The sequence below is a fragment of the Pongo abelii genome, chromosome 20 (genome assembly GCF_028885655.2).
Source record: "Pongo abelii isolate AG06213 chromosome 20, NHGRI_mPonAbe1-v2.0_pri, whole genome shotgun sequence".
NCBI classification, from domain to species: Eukaryota; Metazoa; Chordata; class Mammalia; order Primates; family Hominidae; genus Pongo; species Pongo abelii.
In genome coordinates, this window is record NC_072005.2 from 53298236 (window position 1) to 53322795 (window position 24560).

At 47.2% G+C, this 24560-nt stretch overlaps 1 protein-coding gene across 3 annotated transcripts in view; it reads left to right on the forward strand.

Annotated features, from left to right (window-relative positions):
• The window catches only part of SAE1 (SUMO1 activating enzyme subunit 1), an 80754-nt gene that overhangs the window by 49861 nt on the left and 6333 nt on the right, over positions 1-24560 (forward strand). For 2 of the 3 annotated variants that reach the window (XM_054538452.2, NM_001133483.1), the window contains 2 exon segments: positions 16802-16946; positions 24348-24417. In XM_054538452.2, coding sequence (XP_054394427.1) covers positions 16802-16946; positions 24348-24417 — 215 coding nt within the window. 3 annotated transcript variants of the gene reach the window in all.

The window sequence follows — 24560 nt, forward strand, 5'->3', positions numbered from 1 at the left end:
AAATCAATGGGAAACAGTTTGCAGTGAAACAGTGTAGATGTTTCCTTATCAGATGCTTTTATGCTATGCCTGGTGGCTCAGCCCTATAAATCCCAATATTTTGGGAGGCTGAGGCAAATTGATCACTTGCACCCAGGAGTTTTGAGACCAGCCTGGGCAACAAAACGAGACCCCATCTCTACAAAAAATATAAAAGTTAGCCAGATACAGTGATGCATGCATGTAGTCCTAGCTACTCAGGAGGATGAGATGGGAGGATCGGTTGAGCCCAGGAGGTCGAAGCTGCAGTGAGTTGTGATTGCAACACCGCACTCCAGCCTGGGAGCAAGACTTTGTCTCCCCTGAAAAAGAAGATGCTTTTAAATGAATTACATGGAGAGACATTGGAGAACCCTGGCAGGTTGTACCTCAGCTGAGTGATGAAATTAACAGTCTAGGCATGGACAGTTAGACCTCATGCCTCTTGGAACATGTAACCCTGGGTTGGATCTGAGAACAGAGGAAGGTTTCTTTTCTTTTGCTGTAAAGGACATTAGTGGAACAATTGGTAAAAAGAGGCCCCGGCGCAGTGGCTCATGCCTATAATCCCAGCACTTTGGGAAGCCGAGGCGGGTGGATCACCTGAGGTCAGGAGTTCGAGACCAGCCTGCCCAACATGGGGAAACCCCGTCTCTACTCAAAATACAAAATTAGCCAGGCGTGGTGGCACATGCCTGTAATCCCAGCTCCTCGGAAAGCTGAGGCAGGAGAATCGCTTGAACCCAGGAGGCGGAGGTTGTGGTGAGCTGAGATCGCGCCATTGCACTCCAGCTTGGGCAATAAGAGCGAAACTCTATCTCAAAATAATAATAATAAAATAAAAAACAAATAAAAAGGTCTGTAGGTTAGATAGCAGTACTGTTTCCATGTTATTTATTTTTACAGTTTTGATAATTGTCTCATGGTTATGTAAGAGAATGGTTTTTGTTTTTCTTCTTCTTTTTTTTTTTTTTGAGATGGAGTCTCGCTCTGTTGCCCAGGAGGCTGGAGTGCAGTGGCATCATCTCGGCTCACTGCAAGCTCCACCTCATAGGTTCACGCCATTCTCCTGCCTCCTCCTCCCAGGTAGCTGGGACTACAGGTGCCCACCACCACACCCGGCTAATTTTTGTATTTTTAGTAGAGATGGGGTTTCGCCATGTTAGCCAGGCTGGTCTCGAACTCCTAGCCTCAGGTGATCCTCCCACCTCAGCCTTCTGAAGTGCTGCGATTGTAAGTGTGAGCCACTGCACCTGGCCTCTTTTTTTAAATAATTTTTTTATTGTGCAGAATTTTTTTTTTTAAGACAGAGTCTTGCTCTAAGGCTGTAGTGCAGTGGTATGATCACAGCTTGCTGCAGCCTCAACCTCCTGGACTCAAGCGATCCTCCCACATCACCCTTCTGAGTAGGTGGGATTATTGTAGGCTAATTTTTTACTTTTATTGTAGAGAGGCCTCACTCCATGGCCTGGGCTGGTCTTGAATTCCTGGGCTCAAGTGATCCTCCCACTTCTGCCTCCCAAAGCATTGGGATTACAGACGTGAGCCACTGCACCCAGCCTGTTAGATAATTTAGAAAACTTTCTTTCCTCATTCTTCAATTTCCCCTCATTCACACTCCCAACTTTCCTGTTTTGTGATTTTTAAATGACTTTGTCTTTGGATGCCAGCTTGATTTGGTGATTAGTTCTCTTCAGAAGAAACTTCTTATTTTAGAACTTGTAACCTTTGCAAAGCAGGCCATAGGCAGCCATCGCTATTTGGATATGACGTTCCCCAGTGGGTTTTTAGTGTCCAGTAATGACAAAAACTGCTGAGAAGGAGACAGCCACAGAGAAATGGGTTCCGATAATGGGGCAGCGAGAAGGAGACAGCCACAGGGAAATGGGTTCCGATAATGGGGCAGCAGCTGAGTGCTTGTTGATTTGCTGCTGTCATGACCACAGATGTTTAAAAATAATTTGTAAGGAAAAAGAAAAAAGCGTAGTTGGGGTGTGTGTGTGTGTGTGTGTGCGCGTGTGTGTGCGCGCGCGCACGCACCACTGCCTTATCAGTAGAGAATGCAGACCACAGTCATTCAGAAAGGAAGAAGGCACCACCATGCAAACAGGAGAGGTGAGGGGAAGGGCAGAGGTGACCCACAAATGCGGCTCAATGTCTTACAGCAGAGAGCTCATGAGAGAACAGAACTGGTTAGTCACCGACTCTGCTTCTCAGTCTGCAAGAGAGGTTCAGCACCAAGTCTATACCACACAGTACTGGAAGGATTAGATGAAGGCCTGGCACACATTGTGAATTAATAGTTACTGGTTACAGGCGGGGTGCGGTGGCTCAGGCTTATAATCCCAGCCCTTTGGGAGGCCAAAGTGGGAGGATTGCTTGAGGCCAGTAGTCCAAGACCAACATGGGGCAACATAGCAACACCCTGTCTCTTTTTTTGTTTTTTTGAAACAGTCTTGTTCTGTCACCCAGGCTGGGGTGCAGTGGTGCAATCTTGGCTCACTACAACCTCTGCCTCCCAGGTTCAAGCAATTCTCCTGCCTCAGCCTCCCAAGTAGCTGGGATTACAGGTGCCCACCACCACGTCCGGCTAATTTTTGTATTTTTAGTGGAGATGGGCTTTCACCATGTTGGCCAGGCTGGTCTCAAACTCTTGACCTCAGGTGATCCACCCACCTTGGCCTCCCAAAGTGCTGGGATTACATGCATGAGCCACTGTGCCTGACCGGTTCACATACTTTACATGCATTGTGATCATATTAAATCTTCATGACAGCCTTACTAGATCAGGTCTTGTCCTGTTTTCACATGAGGAAATTGAAGCTTAGAAGGGCTAAGTCATTTGTCCAGGGTCATCACACTCAGTAAGTGTTAGAGTCTAAACTTGAGCCAGAGCTGTCACACTGTCATCCCCAGGGCCTTGTGTTTAAGCATCGCCCAACAAAGTGCTCAGTCAGACTTTAATTGTTAACATTACTAATAATACCATTATGATGATTATTTTTTCTAAACTTCACAGGCACCTCGTGACATTTTCTTATTACATTTCTGCAGATGGGAAACTGAGGCCCACCAAGATCAGATTACAATAATGGGCAACATTGTCAGCAACCTGCCTTGCTTTTTTTCTTAGCAGGCCCACATCTCCCGCACTCCCCCACCCCCTTGGCAGTAGCCTGTGTTTGAGCTGCTCACAGGCCCCAAGGCCCAGCTGCAATTCTTGTTTAAAGCCTCACATCTTTTCTCTGACTGTCAGACAACAGTCACGGGAATGTCCTGTGCCATCTTCCCTCAGCAAGAGGGGTTGGCAGAGAGCAGCAGATGCCTAGAGTCAAGGTCATGTGCTGCTCAAGTGCTGGGCTGGAGACAAGACCCTCTCTCCCTGCTGCTTGTGACCAGGCAGGGTGGCTCTGAATGTAGAGGGCTCTGTCAGAACAGTTCTGTGACCAGACGGTGTGGTTGGCAAAGCAATGCATTAGGGGGCCATGGAAGTTTATTCTTGTTGTCCACATTATTTCCCTGTGACTTTTATATTTTTTTTTTGTTTTTATTTTTGTAAATTAGTTTTTTCATACTAGTTAGCATGTTTCACCTTAAAGATGAGAGTCAAGCTCTGGAATCACCTGACATTTTTAAGGAAAGGAATAGTATATTGGGCTGGGGCTAGTCTGAAATGGTGGTTTGTATTATTTTAAATTGATGGGCTCTGGGTTAGGGGAGCCAAATCCATTTTAAAGTGATTTTTGTAAAAATTGGCATGTCTTCTATTTCTTCTCTGTTCCAAAGGTGACACTATAACGTAGAGGTTAAGAATGTGGTGACTTCTAAATCCGTCGTGACCATAAGCCTCTCCTAAGCCTCAGTTTTCCTACCACTAAAATGGGGTGGGTAACAGTTGTACCTACCTCATTCTGTCTTTTTTGTTTTTTGTTTGTTTGTTTGTTTTTTAGATGGAGTCTTGCTCTTGTCGCCCAGGCTGGAGTGCAATGGTGTAATTTCGGCTTATTGCAACCTCCACCTCCTGGGTCCAAGCGATTCTCCTGCCTCAGCTTCCCGAGTAGCTGGGATGACAGGCACCCGCCACCATGCCCATTTAGTTTTTGTATTTTTAGTGGAGACGGGGTTTCACCGCGTTGGCCAGGCTGCTCTTGAACTCCTGACCTCAGGTGATCCACCCGCCTCAGCCTCCCAAAGTGCTGGGATTACAGGCGTGAGCCACCACTGCCGGCCTCGTTCTGTCATATTTTTTTACGTAGGAGAGCTCAGTCTGCATGTAGGATATGACATGGTTGTGGGGTTTTTTGATTGTTTTTTTGTTTTTGTTTTGTTTTGTTTTGTTTTGTTTTTGAGACAGTCTCACTCTGTCACCCAGGCTGGAGTGCAGTGGCGTGATAGCTCACTGCAACCTCTGCCTCCCAAGTTCAAGCGATTCTCCTGCCTCAGCCCCCAAGTAGCTGGAATTATAGGTGCCCACCACCACGCCCAGCTAATTTTTGTAGTTTTAGTAGAGATGAGGTTTCACCATGTTGGCCAGGCTGCTCTCAAACTCCTGACCTCGGGTGATCCACCTGCCTCAGCCTTCCAAGTACTGGGATTACAGGCGTGAACCACCACGCCCGGCCATTATATGCTTTTTAAAAAAACCTAAATGTTGCAAAAAACATGTGTCTAAAATCTCTGTTTAAACATAATTTTTTAATAGCCACATAATATTCCATTCTGTCAATATGTCTTTTTTTTTGTGGTACAGACTGAGCATCTAAATCCAAGAACCCAAAATCTGTAATTTTTTTTATTTTTCATTTTTATTTGTTTACTTATTTTTGAGACAGAGTCTTGCTCTGTCACCCAGGTTGGAGTGCGGTGGTGTGTTGGCTCACTGCGACCTCCACCTCCCAGGTTCAAGTGATTCTTCTGCCTCAGCTTCCCAAATAAATGGGATTACAGGCACCCGCCACCGTGCCTGGCTAATTTTTTGTATTTTTAGTGGAGACGAGGTTTCACCGTGTTGGCCAGGCTGATCCTGAACTCCTGACCTCAAGTAATCCTCCCACCTCTGTCTACCAAAGTGCTGGGATTACAGGCTGAGCTACTGTGCCCAGCCTATTTTTGTTTTTTTGAGACAGAGTCTCACTCTGTCTCCCAGGCTAGAGTACAGTAGCCCCATCTCTGCTCGCTGCAAACCTCCACCTCCTGGGTTCAAGTGATTCTCCTGCCTTAGCCTCCCGAGTAGCTGGGATTACAGACGTGTGCCACCACACCCAGCTAATTTTTGTATTTTTAGTAGAGACAGGGATTCACTATGTTGGCCAGCCTGATCTTGAACTCCTGACCTCAAGTGATCCACCCGTCTCAGCCTCCCAAAGTGCTGAGATTATAGGCATGAGCCACCGCACCACGCCCCCAAAATCTGAAATGTTTTGAGTGCCGACATAACACTCAAAAAAATGCTTTTTGGCCCCGGGCGTGGTGGCTCATGCCTGTAATCCCAGCACTTTGGGAGGCCTAGGTGGGTGGATCACCTGAGGTCAGGAGTTCGAGACCAGCCTAGCTAACATGGTGAAACCCCGTCTCTACTAAAAATACAAAAATTGACCAGGTGTAGTGGGTGGGTGTCTGTAGTCCCAGCTACTAGGGAGGCTGAAGCAGGAGAATCGCTTGAACCCAGGAGGCAGAGCTTGCGGTGAGTCGAGATCCCGCCTCTGTATTCCAGCCTGGGCAACAGAGTGAGACTCTGTCTCAAAAAAAAAAAAAAAATAATAATAATAATAATAAAAGCTCATTGGAGCATTTTGGACTTAGGATTCTTAGATTTGGGGTGCTCTATCGGTAAGCACAATGCAAATATTTCAAAATCTGAAAATACCCAAAATTCAAACACTTCTGCTCCCTGTCATCCTGTGTAAACAACACTGCAGTGAACATTTATAGGTAATTCATTCAGCGGGTAAGGGTCAGGACCTTTTATAGGGATCCTTAATACCACATTTTTACATGGTTCATTGAGCATTCGTGCTCCCCTCTGCTGTGGGTGAGGGTGCAGGTCCCTCAGCCTTCTTGCTTGGGTTGAGTCATCCTGGTCTTTAATTTGGTAGGCAAAAAATGGCATCTTGTTTTTGAGCTCGTTTCTGAGAAAGTGCACGCTCCTTTTCCCCGTCAACAACTTTCATCTGGTGCCTCGGAATCTCTTCAGTAGAGAGTGAGATGCAAATAGCGAGGCACAGCTTCTTTCCCTCTTCTGAGCTGATGCCTGGTGAGGTCATAGACTGGTTTCATTGCAAAGACGAAAGCGTGGGCAGGACTTGGAGCACAAAAAAGGGCATTTCAGAGTAGTCTTCAGGGACGGCCACTCCGGAGGTGAAGTTTTCTAGAGAAAGAGATGAAAGTACTGTGTGGCTGTGGTGACAGACAGAGGCTTATGAGCCTGCCCTCTAGAGATTGTGAGCTCCGCGTGTGAGGGCAAGGCCTGGGGCTGTCTGGGTCGCTTCTGGGTCCCCAGCACAGCTAGCATAGGGTAGGGGTGGAGGGCGGGTGCTCAGGAAGTGATTTTTGAAGAGTGGATGACTGAATACATGCACACACGTACTTTTAAGTTTCTGGGTTAAAGAGGAAAACAGAATGAGGTAAACAAAGGAAAGTAATGTGGAGGTGAACTGAGCAGATGGCAAGATGCCGTGAATGGTTAGAGGCCAGGAGAGCCAGAATCAGAGTGGCTTCCATGAAGTGTCCCTGCCTCCTCCCCCAACCCAGCTATGTCCCTCCTCTGAGCTTCACACCTATGGACTGTTCTGCACCCTAGCCCTCAGATGCAACGGTGAAAGTGGGACTCCTATTGTGTTTCCCTGTTGAGGACGGACATGGTGCCCTGTGTATCTGCTGCTGCTTTTTTCTGTTTTTCTTGCTGAGTATTCCATATGTAGCATGTTTGTAACACTTGATAAGAAACAGAACCATCCCAGATAGCTTGAACACTTTTCAATTCAGTCAGTAACAGACCAGGTCTGCTTTGGATTTCCAGGAGCTTGTGTCACTTTATTTTTTTTCTGAGCCAGGGTCTCGCTTTGTCACCCAGCTGGAGTGCAGTGGTGCAGTCTCAGCTCACCACAGCCTCCTGGGTTCAAGCAATTCTTGTACCTCAGCCTCCCAAGTAGCTGGGACTACAGGTGCCTGCCACAACACCCAGCTCATTTTTGTGTTTTTAGCAGAGACGGGTTTCACCATGTTGGCCAGGCTGGTCTCAAACTCCTGACCTCAGTTGATCTGCTTGCCTTGGCCTCTCAAAGTGCTGGGATTACAGGTGTGAGCCACTGCACCCAGCCTCTGGATTGCCCGGCCTGTGTCACTTTGTCATGAGCCCTTCTCCCCTAGTTATCGTTTATTCTTCAAACAGGCTTCCTGTGTGACATATTTTTTGAGTGCCTGCTACGGGGCAAGCCCTGTGCCAGGTGTTAAGTATATAGTAGTGACATGGCCTCTGCCCCACAGAGCATAAAAATCTGATGGAGGAGACAAGTCAATCCTTGTACTAGTTCATTTCCACAGGTGAATATAAAACCACAAACTGGGCAGGGCGTGGTGGCTCACGCCTGTAATCCCAGCACTTTCAGAGGCCGAGGCAGGTGGACAACTTGAGCTCAGGAGTTTGAGACCAGCCTGGGCAACATGATGAGACCCCGTCTCTACAAAAAATAAAAAACAAACCACCAGGCTTTGTGGTGCATGCCTGTAGTCCCAGCTATTTGGGAGGCTGAGGCAGGAGGATCACTTGAGTTCAGGAGGTCCAGGCTGCAATTAGCTGAGATTGTGCTGCTCACTCCAGCCTGGGTGACAGACTGAGGCCGTGTCTCAAAAAAAAAAGGAAAAAATACACAAACTGTGAGTAAGGTATCTAAGGGAAAAAACTGTGCTGGGAGTGAATGTCAGGAGACAGGGAGATCTGAGGCAGTATCGTGTCCAGAGCCCACAGCTGAATTAATAGTAATGCAGTTAAATGAGCTACTGTGTGACACAGGTCACCACAGCAAGTGTATCGGCTTTTCTAGGGCGAGTGTGAGCTGGATTTCTGGACTTTGCTTAAGAGCAGTGACAGACCTGGAAGATATTGCCCCAGGCACTCTTGGGTGCTTTACATGTATTGGTTCATTTAATCTTTAAACCCCACAAGTGCCCTTGGGTTTCCCATTTTGCAGAGGAGGCTCAGGGTCCTTGTCACTTGCCCAAGGTCACAGTAAGTGGAAGAATAGGGAGTCTAGAGCTGTGCTCTTCGCTGCTGCCCTCCAGTTGGAAAGCTGTCCAGGCCAGGGACAGGCTTTGCAGAGAGAAGGTACAGAGGACGGGACAGGCAAATATTCAGGGACTATGAGGACTGAGGTGGTTCTGCCAACTGTAGAGGGCCTGGTCACTTGACAAGGCACCTCCTTGCATCCCCCTGAGGCTCTCTCAAAGCTCCTTTTCGAGTTAGGACATTTTATCTCCTGTGTAGTTTTTGTTGACTGCCCTCTGAAATGCTGTGAGAGGGTAGACCATCCATTCTGCCCTTGCCTGCCCAGCCCAGCACCTGGCACAGTCATTGTTCAGTGTATATTTATTGAATGAACAATTGACTGAATGTCAGGCCCAGGGCTTTGCCTTAGGAAATAGGCTGTTGGATAAGAGGTAGTACTACCATACTTTGCTTTTTTTCTGGAAATTTATGTCACCTGGGAGTGGAGCAGATTACCAGGCTGTTTCCAGAGACAGCGACTCTCCATAAAGTGAGCCAACCTTGGGGCTGGGTGCAGTGGCTCACGCCTGTAATCCCAGCACTTTGGGAGGCTGAGGCAGGCGGATCATGAGGTCAGAAATTTGAGACCAACCTGACCAACATGGTGAAACCCCATCTCTACTAAAAAAAAAAAATATATATATATATAAATGAGCCGGGCGTGGTGGTGCCCTGCTTGTAATCCCAGCTACTCAGAGAGGCTGAGGCAGTAGAATCGCTTGCACCTGGGAGGCGGAGGTTGCAGTGAGCAAAGATCGCGCCACTGCACTCTAGCCTGGGTGACAGAGCGAGACTCTGTCTTAAAACAAACAAACAAAAAAAACAAAAGTGAGCCAACCCTGGGGAGGAGTCTACATTCAGCTGCAGGGAGCCAGGGAATTGGGGCCGAGGTGTCTGGCACAGAAAAGCTTTGGGCCTCTCTCAGGTAAATGAAGTTTTGATATACATTCAACTCCCCTGCCCCCCACAATTGAACTGTTTTTGGGGGCCAGCAATTGGGGCTAATTTGTGACAGTGACTTTCTTTTCTTCCTATTAAAGTACTGGTTTATTCAGTGGCCTTGGTGATTAGATTTAGGCATAATAGTTAAATGTAATAGAAGAGAGGATTGTGTAACAAACAGTGATTAATAATGTTGCTGTCCAGATTCCCATTGTAGCGCTAACCTGATGTTATGAACTAAGATTAAATTTGAATTTGAGTGCTTACATTATTTTGTAAAGGTGGTAGTATATCCACATATCCACAGTTTTTTCTTTAAATATGTGAAACCGTGCTTGGTTTCTCTTTTCCAAAGTTTGCCTTTTCTATTACATGGGCAAGTCCTGAACCTAAGCCGAGACACTAGCCCATCATTTCCGGCAATGAATGTCATCCCCGCAGACTTCAGCATCCTGAGTTAATTAAAAGGTTCAGATGAAGTTAATCAAGTTTGGAACTCTAATTTTGTGCAATGTTTTGATACGATTTGATGAGTCATCTTTTGGTAGAGCACCTCTCTATCCCTGACAGTGTTTGATCTTAACGGAACAGTTTTATAATGTGTAAACTGGTGGGAGGTGCTCTTCAGAAGTGCAGAGTCGACAGTGGTATGTGTGCGTGTTTGGCTCTTCGGGCGGGGCAGAAAGCAGAACAAAGAGGAGAATTTAATAAGCGAGAACTTGTCAGGGGCTAGGGTCAGTTCTGAGGCTGCTGCCTGTCAAGAACATGGGTTTCTTCCTGCCCCCCTCCACTGCTGCTAACTGGAGTCTGACCTTCAAGAAAGAGTGAAAAACGACAGCTTCTGTTTGTTTTGCTGCAAATAAGTGGCTGGACTGATTGGCCCCCTTCCCAGAGGCCCTGCAAGGACTTCAGATGTGGTCAGCAAGGTATGTGGACGGTGCCAGCCTGCCGGCCCTCGTCCAGCCGAACTGCACCAGGAACAGGCAAGGGGCCCAGAGAAACAGCGGGGCCAGCTGCCGCTGCCTTTGCTCCTGCTCTTAATGCTGTCCTATTTCTTCCTAAGATGAAGCTGGTTTACTCTCTCAAGATTGATGGGCAAAGTTTTGTATGACCACGGTCTCCACTTCTCACCCACGGAACTTACAGCTTGAAATTAACAGAGGCGAGGCCCATTTGGAAAAATGCATTTGACAAAAACATGATCAAATGGGGGATCCCTTGAGATGGGTGGCAAAGAACCAGACCACTTGGAATCCTAGGTGCTGTGTCCCTGTATGGACCTGCTGTTTCTTTTGGATTCCATTAGGGTTAAGAAGCACAAATTCTGAAGCTAGATTTGAGTTTACATTTCTGCTCCAGTACTTGGGAGTTACAGTGACTAAGTCATTTAATGTTTCTGAACTTCAGTTTCCTGATCTGTAAAGTAGGATGGGTAGGTCAGACGTAGTGGGTCATGCCTATAATCCCAGCACTTTGGGAGGCTGAGGTAGGAGGATCACTTAAGGTCAGAAGTTTGAGACCAGCCTGGCCAACATAGTGAAGCCCCATCACTAGTAAAAATACAAAAGTTATCTGGGCATGGTTGTGGGCGTCTCCAGCCTGGGTGACAGAGTGAGACTCCATCTCAAAAAAAAAAAAAAAAAGAAAAAAACAAGTAAATAAATGAATAAAAATAAAGGAATCCAGCCATCTGTTAGTATAGCCAAAGCAGAGGATATTGCATCAAATGTCAAACGCTAGTCCTGTCAGTCACTCCTGAGAAAACAGGGCAACAAGACCCAGAAGGGGTATCAACACTGCCTGAGCAGATGGAGGCAAAGCTGTGCATGGGCTGCTTATAGGGCACAGTCTGAGGCCTTGCAGCAGTCACGTGGAAACTGAGGCTGCCTGCTTTCCAGGTGCAAGGTGGTGGACAGTGGCGGGAGCCCTGTGCTAGATGGCTCTTGTGCGATCTTATTTCTTTGTCACTGGGACACAAGCACCAACTGTCACAAGGGACCAACAAGAGGAGGTGATTTTTTTTTCAGCTGTTACCACAAAGCTTTTCATCTTTTGGTTTGAAAACATAGCTGTGGGAATAGGCCGGGTGCGGTGGCTCACACTTGTAATCCCAGCACTTTGGGAGGCCGAGGCAGGCTGATCACCAGGTCAAGAGATTGAGCTCATCCTGGCTAACACGGTGAAACCCGGTCTCTACTAAAAATACAAAAATTAGCTGGGTGTGGTGGCGGGCGCCTCTAGTCCTAGCTACTAGGGAGGCTGAGGCAGGAGAATGGCGTGAACCCGGGAGGCGGAGCTTGCAGTGAGCTGAGATCGCGCCACTGCACTCCAGCCTGGGCGACAGAGCGAGACTCCGTCTCAAAAAAAAAAAGAAAGAAAGAAAGAAAGTATAGCTGTGGGAGCACCAAAGCCCAAAGCGTTATAGTGCCTACTATGTGCCAGGCACTATACTAAACATTTCGCATGGATTAGCACTCACGTGATCTTCACGATAACCTGGTGAGGGGGTAATTATTATCACCCTTCCTACTGGTTTGTTGTTGTTGTTGTCGTCGTTGTTGTTGTTGTTGTTAGACAGAGTCTCGCTCTGTCACCCAGGCTAGATTGCAGTGGCATGATATCGGCTCACTGCAACCTCTGCCTCCTGGGTTTGAGCGACTCTCCTGCCTCAGGCTCCCGAGTAGCTGGGATTAAAAGCGTCCGCCACCACGCCCAGCTAATTTTTGTATTTTTAGTAGAGATGGGGTTTTATCATCTTGGCCAGGCTGGTCTTGAACCCCTGACCTTGTGAGCCACCTGCCTTGGCCTCCCAAAGTGCTGGGATTACAGGCATGAGCCACCATGCCCGGCTACTTAATTTGTTTTTTGAGACAGCCTCTCTCTGTAGCCCAGACTGGAGTGCAGTGGTGTGATTTCGGCTCACTGCAACCTCTGAATCCTGGGTTCAAGCAATTCTGCTGCCTCAGCCTCCCAAGTACTTGAGATTATAGCACCCACCACACTTTCGGCTAATTTTCCTATTTTTAGTAGAGATGGGGTTTCACCATGTTGGCCAGGCTGGTCTCAAACTCCTGACCTCAAGTGATCCGCCCACCTTAGCCTCCCAAAGTGCTGGGATTACAGGCGTGAACCACTGCACCTGGCCTCCTTTATTTTATGGGACATTTTTTGAAAAGAGGCTTGGTCCAAACAGGCAGTACTTGCCACTTCTGCAGTCATTTCTCTACCCTGCCCCAAAATGGTTACTCAGTTGCATTTATTTACTACAATCGGAATACCAGCAGCACATCTACAAAATTAGAAGTATTGGGTGGTAGCAGATCAGTGCTCTCTGGCATCCAGATCATCCAGATGGTCACAGCCTTTTTTTTTTTTTTTTTTTTTTTTTTGAGACAGAGTCTCGCTCCGTCACCCAGGCTGGAGTGCAGTGGCACACTCTCAGCTCACTGCAACCTCCACCTCCCAGGTTCAAGAGATTCTCTTGCCTCAGCCTCCTGAGTAGCTGAAATTACAGGCACCCGCCACCATGCATGGCTAATTTTTTTGGTATTTTTAGTAGAGATGGGGTTTCACTGTGTTGGCCAGGCTGGTCTTGAACTCCTGACCTCAGGTGATCCATCTGCCTCAGCCTCTGAAAGTGCTGGGATTACAGGCATGAGCCACCACACCTGGCCAATTGTCATAGCTTTGAGTTGGCTGCCAAGTGTTGAGGTAGCATTGAGGGTTGCAGAAGCTGTGTTCCTGAAAAAGAGAAGAGAGTAACATTCTCAGAAAGCAAACAGTATTCAGAAGAGTCAGTGGGTGTTCTGGAGCTTTTTTCTTTTCTTTCCTTTTTTTTTTTTTTAAAGAAATTACCAGCTGGGTGCGGTGGCTCACACCTGTAATTCCAGCACTTTGGGAGGCCAAGGTGGGAGGATCACCTGAGGTCAGGAGTTTGAGACCAGGAATTTTTCTATTTTTAGTGAAACCCCGTCTCTACTAAAAATACAAAAAATTAGCTGGATGTGGCTGCAGGTACCTGTAATCCCCAGCTACTTGGGAGGTTGAGGCAGGAGAATGGCTTGAACCAGGGAGGTGGAGGTTGCATGGAGCCGAGATCATGCCATTGCACTCCAGCCTGGGCAACAGAACGAGATTGTCTCAAAAAAAAAAAAAAAAAAAGAAGAAAAGAAAAAAAAAAGAAATTACCTCTTCTCTGATATGCAGAACCCCGTCTATACTGGACAGGTGGAAGTTACCAGAGAAATACAGGCCAGGGACCTTTGTCTGACATTGGCACTGAGAAAAGCATAGCCCAGAAGCAGGGTGTGTCTTTTTTTTTTAACCTGGGCATCTGTGGTTTGAGATCTTGGAACACTTTATAACCCATTTCTGAACTTCTCCCAGGCTTCAGTGGAGCCACCTGTTGTAGCTTCTAAAACTATGTCCTCCTCAGTTGTTCTCCCACCCATTGCCTTCACAGATGCAGAAACCAAGATTCACTCACTCACCATTGGACCTTTAGCACCCAGGTCTGTCTGGCACAAAGTAAGTGCCAGGCTGGTGGAGTGAATGAATTCTACTTAGAGAATAGTCCTCAACGCAGGCTGCTCATTACCAAAACTATTTGGTCTTTAAAAAGTGTGACTCTGATGCTTCAGTCTGGGGTGGGTACCAAATACTTGCATTTTTAAAGAGCCTCACAGCAACTCCTGGTGGTTTTCAATTTACCTTAATTTTTATGTAGGAACCCCTTGTCCTGGTAGAGAGTATAATTTGCTGAATAAGTCTACTTTTTCAATCAACATATATGGAAGAGATATCAATGAAAGAACTGGCAAACTGTAAAGCCCCCTCTCCAGGTGTAAAGCACTCAGGGCTTGGGCCTAGAAGCTGATCCATGTCTCTATGTCTGTTCTGAAATAGCCTGTGTGATGTGGGAGAAAGAGTATTGTCCTTAGAGACAAGGCTCGAGACTGGCTGTGCCCTTTCCTTGGGCAGCATGTAGGGAACAAGAATGCCTGCCCACCCGCAGGCAGGTTACCTGTGGACAAGGTGTAGTGGGCAGTTAGAAGGTGTTGGTATGTTAATCAGTCTTTTCTTTTTTTTTTTTTTTTTTTGTTTTTTGAGATGGAGTTACACTCTATCGCACAGGCAAAGTGCAGTGGCACGATCTCAGCTCACTGCAACCTCCCAGGTTCAAGTGATTCTTCTGCTTCAGCCTCCCAAGTACCTGGGACTATAGGCGTGTGCCACCACGCCCGGCTAATTTATGTATTTTTTTAGTAGAGACAGGGTTTCACCATGTTGGCCAGGCTGGTCTCGAACTTCTGACCTCGTGATCTGCCTGCCTCAGCCTCCGAAAGTGCTGGGATTACAGACGTGAGCCACCACACCCGGCCAGTCTTTTTTTTTTTTTTTTTTTTTTCTGAGATAAAGTCTCGCTCTGTTGCCCAGGCTGGAGTTCAGTGGCGTGATCTCGGCTGACTGCAACCTCTGCCTCCCGGGTTCAAGCGATTCTCCTGCCTCAGCCTCCTGAGTAGCTGGGATTACAGGTGCCTGCCCCCATGCCTGGCTAATTTTTGTATTTTTAGTAGAGACCGGGTTTCACCATGTTGGCCAGGCTGGTCTCGAACTCCTGACCTCAGATGATCCACCTGCCTTGGCCTCCCAAAATGCTTGGATTACAGGCGTGAGCCACTGCACCCAGCCTAATCAGTCTTTTGCTCCTATTTGTCTTTATTTGGGATAAAAGTTATAGCCTTTTTGGGGTCTTCTTACACAGTAGTTCTGACTCAAAGCCATCATCTGAACCTTTCCTCTGGTTCACAACCAAAATTAAACATCGTTTATGGGGATTGAGATAGTTTTCATAGTAAAGGAAGTTTTGTTTGTAATGACCTTCCTGTTTGTAATGACCTTCCTGTTTGATGGGTCTAAGTATTTGGCTGGCCCTTCTGGCTAAAGCAGCCTTTAAACTGGTCCTGCCTAGAATGTGTACCTCCCACTCCTTATCATCTCTCTTCTGGGTGCCTTCCCCTTCCCCTTTCCCTTTCCCTCCCCCTTCTCTTCTCCCTTCCCTTTTTCCTTTTCCTTTCCTTTTTTTCTTCTTTCTTTTTTTTTTTTTTGACAGGGTCTCACTCTGTCACCCAGGCTAGAGTGCAGTGATGAGATCTCTGCTCATGTAACCTTGACCTTCTGAGCTCAAGTGATCTTCTGCCTTGGCCTCCTTAGTAGCTGGGACTACAGGCACCACTATACCTGGCTAAATTTTTTGTGGTTTTTTTTATTTGGTAGCAGTGAGGTCTCACTATGTTGCCCAGGATGATCTCAAACTCCTGGGCTCAAGCGATCCTCACGCCTTGGCCCCCCAAAGTGTTGGGATTGCAGATGTGTACCATCACACTCTGCCTCTTCTGGGTCTTTTTTTTTTTTTTTTTTGAGACGGAGTCTCACTCTGTTGCCCAGGCTGGAGTGCAGTGGCACAATCTTGGCTCACTGCAACCTCTGCCTCCTGGGTTCAAGCGATTCTCCTGCCTCAGCCTTCCGAGTAGCTGGGATTATAGGTGCCTGGCTAATTTTTTTAATATTTTTAGTAGAGATGGGGTTTCATCATGTTGACCAGGCTGGTCTTGAACTCCTGACCTCAGGTGATCCTCCCACCTCGGCCTCCCAAAGTGCTGGGATTACAGGCATGAGCCACCACGCCTGGCTTTTTTTTTTTTTTTTTTTTTTAATTTTACTTTTTTGAGACAGAGTCTCACTCTGTCACCTAGGCTAGATTGCAGTGGCACAATCTTGGTTCACTGCAACTTCCGCCTGCTGGGTTCAAGTGATTCTCCTGCTTCAATCTCCCAAGTAGCTGGGACTACAGGTGCGTGCCACCACACCTGGCTAATTTTTGTTTTTTTAGTAGTGACGGGTTTCACTGTGTTGGGCAGGCTGGTCTCGAACTCCTGACCTTGTAATCCACCTGCCTCGGACTCCCAAAGTGCTGGGATTACAGCTGTTAGCCACCGCACCTGGCTCTTCCAGGTCTTAATAGAGCCTTTTTCCTCTACTGAAAGCTTCCACTGCTTTCTGCCCCATTCAAACTCATATATACTTCATTGAATTGTTGTTTCCTCGGAGAAGCCTTCCTGATAACCACCCTACAGAGGGTGTCAGACGCCCTATTATGCTGTCACAGCACTTTTCACAGTAAGGTAAATTGCTTTTATAATTATTGGATTGCCTCTCTATGTTTGTTGAATAAATTTTAAAAAGGTGGCCAGGTGCGGTGGCTCACACCTGTAATCGCAGCACTTTGGGAGGCCGAGGCGGGCAGATCACGAGGTCAGGAGTTTAAGACCAGCCTGACCAACATGGTGAAACCCTGTCTCTACTAAATATACAAAAATTAGCCAGGTGTGGTGGTTCGTGACTGTAGTCCTAGTTACTCAGGAGGCTGAGGCAGAAGAATCGCTTGAACCCGGGAGGCAGAGGTTGCAGTGAGCCAAGATCGTGCCATTGCACTCCAGCCTGGGTGACAGTGTGAGCCTCCATTTCAAAAAAAAAAAAAAGTGGCTTTATAACCTGCCTTCTTTTTCTTTTTCCCAGTGCTGTTAAAGTTCCGTACAGATAAAGGAAGAGATCCCAGTTCTGATACATATGAGGAAGATTCCGAGTTGTTGCTCCAGATACGAAATGATGTGCTTGACTCACTGGGTATTAGTCCTGACCTGCTTCCTGAGGACTTTGTCAGGTTGGTGTCAGTATTTATCACTGTTTAGTCTGGACAGATAAAGTTTGTTTTCAGGATTTGCCTTAATTTGAGGAGCTCTTTTATTAGAAACCCTTCAGAGAGCCCCCTGCCACATTCTGCTCACTCCTGTAGATTTCTGCCTCTCCACTAGAATAGCAATATATAAAAAATAAAGGGGACAGATTCTGATTTTTACAATAAGTATCTTATATTCACATGGTTCAAAATTCAAGGCAATATAAGATCTGTAAACATTATTCTCTACCTTTTTTCACTTTACGTGATCTTGTTATCTCTTGGGTACATCTCCAGATCAGTACATAGTTTGCTCCCTCTTTTCCACAGCTCCTTAGTATTCCAGTGTGTGAAGCGATGGAGTTTATTGAACCAGTTGCCTGCTCACTCAAGTTGTGTTCAGGCTTTTCTAACTGCGTAACATTGCAGTGTGTGACCTTTTGTCATACGTGTGCAGGTGTAACTGCAGGATAATTAGGAAGAAGGGAGTTGCTGGGTCAGAAGGATGTAATTTATCATTTGGTCAGCATTGCCACCTTGCCCCCATTGGTATCCTATCAGTTCATACCCCCAGCAGCAAAACCACCCATGTTCCCAGCATCCTCTCACTTGGACACTCCATGCTTTCACCTTACGTGACTACCTTTTTGCTCTTATAAACAGGCTTAGGATTTGATTGGAGAAGACCATATGGTGACTAGGTCACAATCTCTTTTTTTTTTTGGGACAGAGTTTCGCTCTTGTCGCCCAGGCTGGAGTGCAATGGCACAATCTCGGCTCACTGCAACCTCTGCCGCCTGGATCCAGGCGATTCTCCTGACTCAGCCTTTTGAGTAGCTAGGATTACAGGTGCCTGCCACCACGCCCAGCTAATTTTTTTTGTATTTTTAGTAGAGATGGAGTTTTCCATGTTGGCCAGGCAGGTCTTGAACTCTTGACCTCAGGTGATCCACCCGCCTTGGCCTCCCAAAGTGCTGAGATTACAGGCGTGAGCCACCACGCGCTCCGTCCACAATCTCCTTCCAAGCAGCTGTGGGATCATGTACGCACCCTAATTCCCTTTCCATGTCTTGAGAGGCTTCCTAAACTTGGCTTTGCAGTGCCTCCAGCTTGTAGCAGTGATAATGGTGGCTGCAGTTTACTGAGCGGCTGTTATGTAGGAGGCATCAGGTAGTAAGTAGCCAACCCAGATCCCACCCCAGATATCATCACAGTGCTTGCTCTAGTAGCAGCATGCTACCTTGGTTTCTTATCAACAGTAAGGTCTGCCAGAGTCTCTAATCCTTTCTTTGTTGACTTCCTGCTGGGAACTTCAGGTGAGCAACAGCAAACCCCACTCCATTTAGGGCCAGCAGTGGTCTTTAAAGCACTTGTTGTGCCCTTACCCAAAAAGCCATGATTGTCCTGGTACAGTGGTTCACACCTATAATCCCAGCACTTTGGGAGGTTGAGGCAGGCAGATTGCTTTGATTTTAGGAGTTTGAGGCCAACCTTGACACATGGTGAAACCCTGTCTCTACAAAAAATAGAAAAATTAACTGGGCATCGATGACTGGTGCTTGTAGTCTCAGCTACTCTGGAGGCTGAGGCTAGAGCATCACTTGAGCCCAGGAAAGCAGAGGTTGCAGTGAACCAAGATTGCACCACTGCATTCCAGCCTGGGTGACAGAGAGAGACCGTGTCTCAATACATAAAGCATAAGGCTGAGCGCAGTGTCTCACACCTGTAATCCCAGCACTTTGGGAGGCCAAGGTGGGTTGGATCACAAGGTCAGGAGTTCAAGACCAGCCGGGGCAACATGGTGAAACCCCGTCTCTACTCAAAATACAAAAATTAGCTGGGCGTGGTGGCATGCACCTGCAATCCTAAACACACACACACACACACACACACACACACACGGCATAGCTGGGACCACAGGCGTGTGCCACCATGCCTGGCTAAATATATATATATATATATATGAGATAAAGTATTTATATAAGTAAAAAAACTATAAACAATTTAAATATCCACCAATAAGGTATTGGTTAAATAAACCACTATATATCTAGACAACAAAAAATTGTGAAATGTAAGTAATATGTATCTATATATTTATTGACACAAACAGGTCCATAATATGCTGGGAAAAGGCTGTCAAACAGTACTGATAGTATATTCCCATTCTGATTTATTTTATTTTTTTTTTTGAGACGGAATGTTGCTCTGTTGTCCAGGCTGGAGTGAAATGGCACAATCTCGGCTCACTGCAACCTCCGCCTCCCAGGTTCAAGCGATTCTCCTGCCTCAGCCTCCCGAGTAGCTGGAACTACAGGTGCCTGCCACAACACCTGGCTCATTTTTGTATTTTTAGCAGAGACGGGGTTTCGCCATGTTAGCTAGCCTGGTTTCGAACTCCTGATCTCAGGTGATCCGCCCGCCTCGGCCTCCCAAAGTGCTGGGATTACAAGTGTGAGCCACCACACCTGGCCCATTTTGATATTTTAAACAAGAAAAAGATGTAAATACACAGAAAAAAGTTTGTGAGGCTAGACCCCAAAATGTTAGCAGTGGCTGGGATTACCGGGGATTCTGTTCTTCCATTTTATACTTTCTGGCAATGGACATCTGTTAGTTTTGCAATTAGAAAAACAACAAAGTTCTCTGAAAAGAGAATCAAAAACACAACCTGAAGGACAGTGCGAGCAGAACACAGACAGATGAGTGAAACAGAGACTTGTGCACAACTCTCTCCTCAAGTGAGCACACCCCACTTCACGGAGGCAGTGGGTAATCTGGAAAGACAGCTCAGCTGCAAGACAACGGCTCATTTCCTTGCTGGCATCCCTAACCCATGTCAGGCCATCTTGCGGCCTGTCTACAGAAAGACTTCAAGAGGCCACCAAACACCTCTTACTTAGAAAGCAATAGAGGCCAGGCACGGTGGCTCACGCCTGTAATCCCAGCACTTTGGGAGGCCGAGGCAGGCAGATCATGAGGTCAGGAGTTGAGACCATCCTAGCTAACATGGTGAAACCCCATCTCTACTAAAAATACAAAAAATTAGCCGGGTGTGGTGGCGGGCGCCTAAGTCCCAGCTACTCGGGAGGCTGAGGCAGGAGAATGGTGTGAACCCAGGAGGCAGAGGTTGCAGGGAGCCGAGATCACGCCACTGCACTCCAGCCTGGGCGACAGAGCGAGAGGGAGACTCCTTCTCAAAAAAAAAAAAGGCAGCAATAGAGTGGCAGTGCCTGAGCACACGAGACATGGAAAAGCAGTTTCCCCAAAGAGGGTGGACAGGGAAGGAACCACTTTGGAGAGAAAACCAGCCAGTGGCTCGTTAGGCTGTGGCTTTCCTCTTCTGGGAAGCAGGGCCTTCAACTCTGCTGGCCGGTGATGCAGAGCCGGACCGTTCATCACTTTGAATGCCCAAATAGTCACTCAGCACCCAGCCCCAGGTATGCTCAGCAGCTGCCGCTTGCCACTGGCTGACTGGCTGGGATTATTGGAACTGAAGCCCTGCATGACCCAGTCCTTCTTCCTGCTGTGAAGCACAGCAGAGGAAACACTTGCTTCTCACAAACTGGTCGTTCCTCCACCAAGAGATGAGTGCCCCGGTGAGTTACCATGAGATCCAAGCCTGTACAGTGTCATCAGCCCCTGACCTCACGGTGCCGATGTTACAAAAGCACCTTGTAAACTGCTGCCTATGTTTAGATGATGGCTTTTTTTTTTTTTTTTGGAGACAGAGTCTCGCTCTCCCCCAGGCTGGAGTGCAGTGGCACGATCTTGGCTCACTGCAAGTTCCGCCTCCCGGGTTCACGCCATTCTCCTGCCTCAGCCTCCTGAGTAGCTGGGATTACAGGTGCCTGCCACCACGCCCAGCTAAGTTTTTTGTATTTTTTAGTAGAGATGTGGTTTCGCTGTGTTAGCCAGGATGGTCTCGATCTCCTGACCTCATGATCCGCCTGCCTCGGCCTCCCAAAGTGTTGGGATTACAAGTGTGAGCCACCGCGTCCAGCCTTTTTTTTTTTTTTTTTTTTTTTTAAGATAGGGTCTCTCTGTTGCCTAGGCTAGAGTGCAGTGGCACATCATAGCTCACTGCAGCATCAACCTCCTGGGCTCAGGCGATACTCTCACCTCGGCCTCTTGCGTAGCTGGGACTATAGGCGTGTACCACCAAGCCTGCCTAAATTTTTTTTTTTTTTTTTTGTATTGACAGGGTCTCACTATGTTCACCAGGCTGTTTCCTATTTTTTAAAGTTATGAACCGCATAACGAGAGTATACAAAGCACATCTGCCTGAGTTAAATGATAATTAATATTTATTTTTGTTGTGGAGACGGGGGTCTCACTCTGTTGCCTAGGCTGTTCTCAGACTCCTGGATTCAGGCTATCCTTCTGCCTTGGCTTTCCAAAACTTCTGGGATAGACAGGCGTGAGCCACTTGTATCTCTTTTAATTTGGAATAGCCCTTGGCAAACTGGCCTGCCACCTCTTTTTGTAAATAAAGTTTTATTGGCACACTTACTCATTTATATATTATCTGTGGCAGCTTTTGTGCCACAGCAGGGTTAAATAGTTATAACAAAGACCATATGGCCCATAAAGCTGAAAATATTTTATTATCTGGTTCTTTTGTTTGTTTGTTTGTTTTTGAGACAAAGTTTCACTTTGTCACCCAGGCTGGAGTGCAGTGGCGCGATCTCAGCTCACTGCAACTTCCACCTCCCAGGTTCAAGCGAATCTCCTGCCTTAGCCTCCTGAGTAGCTGGGATTACAGGTATGCGCCACCATGCCTAGCTTTTTTTTTTTTTTTTTTTTGAGATGGAGTCTTACTCTGTCACCCAGGCTAGAGTGCAATGGCCCAATCTCGGCTCACTGTAACCTCCGCCTCTGTGGTTCAAGTGATTCTTCTGTCTCAAGCTCCTGAGTAGCTAGGACTACAGGCGCGTGCCACCACGCCCGGCTAATTTTTGTATTTTTAGTAGAGATGGGGTTTCACCATATTGGCCAGACTGATCTCAAACTCCTGACCTCATGATCCGCCCGGCTTGGCCTCTGAAAGTGCTGGGATTACAGGAGTGAGCCACTGCACCTGGCCTATTATCTGGTTCCTTTATTTTTTTGAACTGGAGTCTCGCTGTGTCACCCAGGCTGGAGTGCAGTGGCGTGATCTCGGCTTATTGCAACCTCTGCCTCCTGGCTTTAAGTGATTCTTTTGCCTCAGCCTCTGGAGTAGCTGGGACTATAGGCACGTGCCACCACGCCCAGGTAATTTTTGTATTTTTAGTAGAGATGGGGTTTCACCATATTGGCCAGGCTGAACTATTCCTCCAACACGGCCAAAATGCGATTCTACCAGCAATGGGAGGAGTTTTTTTTATTATTATTATTGGGAGTCTCTCTGTCGCCCAGGCTGGAGTGCAGTGGCGCCATCTCGGCTCACTGCAACCTCTGCCTCCTGAATTCAAGCAATTCTCCTGCCACAGCCTCCTGAGTATCTGGCATTACAGCCGCCCGCCACCACGCCCAGCTAATTTTTGTATTTTAATAGAGACAGGGTTTCACTATGTAGGTCAAGCTGGTCTCGAACTCCTGACCTCAAATGATCCACCCGCCTTGGCCTCCCAAAGTGCTGGGATTACAGGTGTGAGCCACCGTGCCCAGCCCTAGTTCTTCATATATTTTAGAGCTCTGTAGTGGACCTTGATAAGCAGGAAGATGTTACTCCTGGATGAACAAAATGGGAATGTGCTGGTCCTGGCCAGGGCGGAGGTGCCTTTGGACATAGCTCTTGGGATTGGAATGGATACAGCCTTTTGGGAGGGCATTTTGGCAATACATATGAAAAACTAGCATTGCTATATTTAGAAATTTGTCTTAAGGAATTATTTCGACACCTGTGTCTGTGTCAAGATGTATGATTACAGTGTTGAACAGCTTAAATGTCCCTCAATAGGTTATAGAACAGAAGAGTAATAGTTGATAATATTTGGGTTTAAAATTATACCTATTTATTTATTTATTTATTTTTTGAGACAGTCTTGCCCTGTCACCAGGCTGGAGTGTAGTTGTGCGATCTCAGCTCACTGCAACCTATGCCTCCCAGGTTCAAGCGATTCTCCTGCCTCAGCCTCCTGAGTAGCTGGGACTACAGGCTCACCCTACCATGCCAAGCTAATTTTTGTATTTTTAGTAGAGATGGGGTTTCACCATGTGGGCCAGGATGATCTCGATCTCTTGACTTTGTGATCCGCCCGCCTCGACCTCCCAAAGTGCTAGGATTACAGGCATCAGCCACTGAGCCCGGACTAATTATACCCATTTAGATTGTGCACTTTTTAAAATGTCTAGAAGGGGCTGGGCGCAGTGGCTCACACCTGTAATCCCAGCGCTTTGGGAGGCCGAGGCGGGCGGATCACGAGGTCAAGAGATCGAGACCATCCTGGCCAACATGGTGAAACCCCATCTCTACTAAAAATACAGAGTAGCCGGGCGTGGCGGCGGGTACCTGTAGTCTCAGCTACTCGGGAGACTGAGGCAGGAGAATGACATGAACCCAGGAGGCGGAGCTTGCAGTAAGCCGAGATCGCGCCACTGCACTCCAGCCTGGGTGACAGAGCGAGACTCTGTCTCAAAAAAAAAAAGGCTAGAAGGATGTGCACCACACTGGGGAGACTGGAGGTAGTGTTCTGTAGGGAGGCTTTCCCTTTCACTTGTCTATGTTCCAGTTTGCTTGGTGAGCACACAACATTGTGTTCAGGAGTAGGAGCTGGCAGAGCACACTTCCTTTGGGGAAGTGGTGGAATAAAGTGATTTGCTCACTAGGATGGGTGACTTGGAGGGTCAGGTGACTGTGTCATCTAAAATTTGTCCTCTGGATGCCCCATCCTGGCCCAGAAGGGCTGGTTTCTATGTGGGTTGTGAAGACTTTCTGCCCTCATACTTTAATTTCAGGCCTCACATTTCCCTTGCCTCCTGCATGTTAACACAGGCCTGCCCCCTGACATTTGTCTGGGAATAGCATATAGAACCCACTGGCCGTTATGGGTAAGAAGAGAATTGCGAGAATGTGACCAGGGCGCTGAAACATCTGATATCTCTAGGACAGATATAGGAAGCACAGATATAGTCTTTCCTTTAACTTATAAAGGTAAAAATAAAAGTATTGTGAAAGAATTTCTGCTTGCCAAAGTTCAAAGGTCTTTTCCAGCCACTTATGAATCCCTGGCTCAGATTTCATTTTCACGCCTAGATGCCAGCATTAACACTGCTGTCTGAATCGGGCCCTCCTGCTAGAAGTTGTTTTTATTCAGGAGAGCCTACTACTGAATTTCTCCAGATGTCATGGTCACAGTTCTGTTCCCAGTGCTCCATTTTCCTTGTCTTCCTCTCTTTTAGGTACTGCTTCTCCGAGATGGCCCCAGTGTGTGCAGTGGTTGGAGGGATTTTGGCACAGGAAATTGTGAAGGTAAAACATCACTGTGGAGCAGAAAATTGTTAACCATGACTTTGTATATGTGCTGACAGAATGGACAGCTGCCTGCTTTCTCTCACCCCATTCATCTTTGTTTCATGCCCTACCCATTTCCACCTCATCCCATTTTCTCTGGC